General features: G+C 34.7%; 1 protein-coding gene across 1 annotated transcript; it reads left to right on the top strand.

Moving 5' to 3' along the window:
* Positions 1–442: 442 nt before the first annotated feature.
* LOC105620989 (E3 ubiquitin-protein ligase MIB1-like) lies at positions 443–4,239 on the top strand. The gene is made up of 6 exons (XM_012202465.1): positions 443–658; positions 877–1,187; positions 1,524–1,698; positions 2,224–2,394; positions 3,080–3,205; positions 4,099–4,239. Exons 1-6 carry the CDS (start codon positions 443–445, stop codon positions 4,237–4,239), a joined length of 1,140 nt encoding a protein of 379 aa, XP_012057855.1.
* The last annotated feature ends 410 nt before the right edge of the window (positions 4,240–4,649 follow it).

Genomic DNA, 4,649 nt, shown 5'->3' with positions numbered 1-4,649 from the left:
TTGTTTCTGTGGAACGAATATATGTATATTGGTATCAAAATATGTCAAAATATGTGATTAGTTAAAAATAATAATAAAGAATAATAAAATTGAGGATTTTATAGAGAAAAAAAAATTATAAAGTATCATATATAAATAAAATAGTTATGAAACAAATGCGAGCTAAATTATACTATTTATTTAAAATAATTATATAAAATACGCTGTAAAAAATAAAAAACACATTTATTTTTAGATACAAGGCATTTTATTTAGCGGAATATTTTTTGAAAAAAAAATTAATTAAGGCAACTCATATATAAGATAATTAGAGCAAAATTCGTTGTAAAGTAATTTGAATTAAAATATATTTTGCAAGTGTATACAGGAACAGTTTTTCGTTTCGAAAATGCAATCACGGCTTTTTGTTTTAATATCTTGCGTTTCATTTGATTTTAGTGCAATGCGAGTGCTGCTGTCAAAATTACCGCGACCCTGGATTGTCGACGAGAAGAAAGATGATGGTTATACAGCCCTTCACTTAGCTGCCCTCAACAATCACGTAGAGGTTGCGGAACAATTGGCACGCGCTGGGAAAGCCGATCTGGACTTGCAGAACGTGAACCTGCAGACCGCTTTGCATCTAGCAGTCGAGCGACAACACACGCAGATCGTCCGAGTATGTTTCCGCTAATATTTGCGAAAATCGTTTGTTCCAATCTTGTGAAAATCATAGTAATATAACATTTAAATTTCTAAAATAATGATTAAATTCCTGATAATATCGAACGTTGGGCAAAAATTATTTAAATCGACATCCGATAATAGGATAGTTTGAGTTATTCTTTCCCCGGAGAAAGATCGATAAATATATTTGCGATAATTTATCCGTCGTAGCTGTTGGTTCGCGAAGGCGCGAATCTGAATGTCGCCGATAAAGACGGAGACACGCCTCTGCATGAGGCCCTTCGACATCACACACTGTCGCAACTACGACAGCTGCAGGATGTACAGGATGTCGGACGACTACTGATGGGCCTAGGCACTCAGGGTCAGGACAAGAAGAGCAGCTCCTTCATCGCATGCTTCCTTGCAGCACACGGTGCCGATCTAGAGCTGAAGAACAAAAAGGGTCAAACACCTTTGGATCTTTGCCCGGACCCGAATCTCTGCAAGACTCTCACCACCTGTCACAAGGATAAGGAGTCGTTAGTATTCGGGTGAAGGGAAAAATGCTTTCTAGTCCCTTTTAATCTTTGGATTCTATAAAAAGTAGATTTTATTAAAAATGTTGAATATAATAACCAAGTCTTTTTTTCGAAATTCTATTCAACATAATAATGGAATTTGTAGAAATTTTTCTTTCGCAAAACTTTTTTATTTAACAAGAGAGAATAAAATATTCGCGAAGAAGAATTAAAACACAAATTTATACAATCGATTGTCTTGTTACATGTTCCACGTATAATTCCCCGTGCAATTACGACATACGTCGCCGTATCTCTTAGTATAATGTAGCTAACATGCAGCTCCCCTTTCCACAGACACGACATCGAAACCGTTGTCCCTTCGGCAGCGATCGACGAGTGTCTTGTATGCTCCGATGGCAAACGAGAGATGCTGTTTAGTCCCTGTGGACACGTGGCTTGTTGTAACGCCTGTGCACCAAGGGTGAAGAAATGTCTGATTTGTCGTGAGAACGTTCTTTCTCGAGTAAAGGTAAAATATCACGCGACGCTATTGTATATTCTTCTATTATTAGATATACGATATCATTTTTATTTTTAAAACTTATTTTTTTATCTAACAATAATTAATTTTACATTAATATTAGATTTATAGATTCTTTGTCGATTGTCGCATTTTAATGATATTCTTAATAATAATTACATATTTCTTCTTTTTCTTCGATATAATTCTATGAATTTTTTCTATGAAATAACCTCTCTTTTCTATAAAAGAAAAATCCATTTTATCATTAGGCACAATTTCTACGTTTATGCAAATATGTCTCTCCAGTAATCTTAATCTAATTTTCTGTAAGCCACTAAAATTCTAATCGCGCAGTAAATTACTCCTTCAACTTTTTATCGATCCAACTTGATACATCATGCTGCACTATTGTTATATAGACTAATAGTTGACCGAATAATCCCATTTCTGTCCTAGAATAGATTCTCGAAATTCTAAACGCGCGTTCTATCAATCTTCTGCCTTCACTCAATAATGGACATTTGTTCCCAGATCGAAGAATGCGTAGTGTGTTCGGATCGCAAGGCGGGCGTGCTGTTTCGTCCGTGCGGCCACATGTGCGCCTGCGAAAGCTGTGCGGCCCTGATGAAGAAGTGCGTGCAATGCCGAGCCCAAATACAGCACATGGTACCACTCTCTGTCTGCTGCGGTGGTGGTGGTGATGTCACTTACGTGAAGGGTTGCAACGCCTCAGGTATTAACATCCATATCGCGCACAGCGCCCCATTTCGCAACTTCTCGTCTCTATCTCGCATGGAATTTAATAAACTACTCCCACGCAACGATTAGATAGCTCACCTCTAAGCTCATCTTGAATAAGTATACCGAATTGTTCTCAGATTGTATTTGCACGGTTTGCGCGTGTATTGCATTTTTTGCCTTTTAATGTAATGATGAACGATTGATGTGTTCGCGCGAAGGATGAATTGAATTGGAGATCGCGTTTAAAACGTAATCGCAAAAGTAGCTTCCTGTTCACGTATATTTTTACTACTTTGAATTATTAAATGTATATAAATATGTAAATTTTAAATGGAAAGAGAAATATTTCTCTATATTTTTCTATTTTTGCTGATACAATGCAAACTTTTCAGTGTTTATGTATTTATTGCTACTTTATATGCTAATTTCAATGTTTTTTTTAATATTTATGTTATCGATAAACAACGTTAATTTGCGAGTAAAAATATGAATTGTAATAAATGAGAGCATCTCTAAGCGATGCTGCCAAGAAATTGGTGACTTTTTTCTTTTCTTTTTATTTTTATTTTATTTTATTTTATTTTTTTTTTTTAACCGACTGTTATACTTCGAAGGAACAATATCTGAAGTCAAGGCGGATCTTGAGGAGGAATCGACGCCCTCAAACAATACTGGAGTTGGAGAAGCTCTCCTAATGAACAACGGTAGCCGAGATACTTCCCACAGCGACATACAAAAACTACAGCAGCAATTGCAGGACATCAAGGAGCAGGTACGTGTCCCTTCTGCGTTTCGCTTCGTTATGCGTCGCTTTAATGAAACGAATAATTTAATTTGTGTCGAAGAAAGAAGTCCGCACCGTGCTGTGTACAATTACCTTTCTCTCTTGAAAAAGCAGAATACATTTTCCCGGACTGTATACCAATGCCTCCTTATAGAGTACCGCGACAATTCTCTTCTTGGTTTTTACTTTATTTATTCAGGAAAGATTTAAGAAGTTAGGTCATAATGGATTAGAAGAATTTTGATTAGAAGAAATTCAATTTTTTTATTCAACTCATAGTGGAACTTGAAGAAAAGAATTTAAAAAGTGTATATGTATTTAAATAGATTCAGGAAAAGTAACGGCGTTTACTTGTAACGCCGTTACTTTGTTATAATAACGCTTTGGTAATAACATTGTGAATTTTTTATGATGCTATCAGAGTTAGAAAAGTCAATTGTTACTTGTAATGGATTGAAAAAGTCATTTGTTACTGAAAAAAATAATTCCTAATTTACAACGTGTTACTTTTTACTCCTTATTTGTAACGAATAACGTTACGTGTTATTTATTACTTTTTTCAATAAATAATACGTAGTGACAAATTATTTTTAAAAGTGACAACTTTAGCACAACCTTAGCATTTAATTAGTTAGCGTTATTATTATAAAAAATTGCAACATTGTTATCAAGAATTGCAACATTGTTATCAACCCTGAATAGATTATATTTAAAAACAAAAGATATATGAAAATATATCACATTATAATATTGACTTTGAATTGGAAGAAACTTTTGAAATTATCTGTGTAACAGTGAAGTTGAATTGATTTACTCATAATGGATAATTGAATTCAGAACATCATGCAGAATTTGCGAAACTTATTCTTTTATTGTTGCAGACCATGTGCCCGGTTTGTCTGGATCGTCTGAAAAACATGATCTTCCTGTGCGGACACGGCACCTGCCAAATGTGCGGCGACCGGATGTCGGAGTGTCCAATATGTCGCAAGGCAGTAGACAAACGTATTCTGCTCTATTAAAAATAAAAGACTATTACAGACTGCATTGCGCACTGAAATTTTCTAAGGGCGATTGTACGTGATTGTATGACGAATTATAATCCACAAGAATCCACGATATTTCACGAGACGAGATTTCCTCTTACGCCTCGTTTACTTCTAATAAGCATTACGTCAAGCTGAATCGCAGAGCAACGTTGTTTATCATGAAATAAAAAAAATCATGATATTAAATGATATAACAATGAAAAATAATGAAGATATTAAATGGTGCACTTCGAGCTATGATGGTTTATAGATAAAAATATAAGTTGATTGATAGGTAAATAACTGCGACAAGTGTAGGTACGCACAATTATTATTTATTGTTCATATTTTTAATAAAAAAACCTCGTTGCATGATAGATGATATATTATGCTGTTGAAGTTGC

This window comes from Atta cephalotes (genome assembly GCF_000143395.1).
Source record: "Atta cephalotes unplaced genomic scaffold scaffold00031, whole genome shotgun sequence".
Taxonomy (NCBI): Eukaryota; Metazoa; Arthropoda; class Insecta; order Hymenoptera; family Formicidae; genus Atta; species Atta cephalotes.
The sequence above is the reverse complement of the archived record's forward strand: the minus strand, read 5'-3'. Positions and strand labels throughout refer to the sequence as shown.

Bases quoted from the DNA above. Each gene is read 5' to 3' on its own strand.
- LOC105620989 (XM_012202465.1), top strand. From the start codon at position 443: ATGCGAGTGCTGCTGTCAAAATTACCGCGACCCTGGATTGTCGACGAG. The intron at 1,699-2,223 runs GTAAAATATCAC...ATTTGTTCCCAG, and splicing joins ACGTTCTTTCTCGAGTAAAG to ATCGAAGAATGCGTAGTGTG. The intron at 2,395-3,079 runs GTCACTTACGTG...GCGGATCTTGAG, and splicing joins GCTGCGGTGGTGGTGGTGAT to GAGGAATCGACGCCCTCAAA.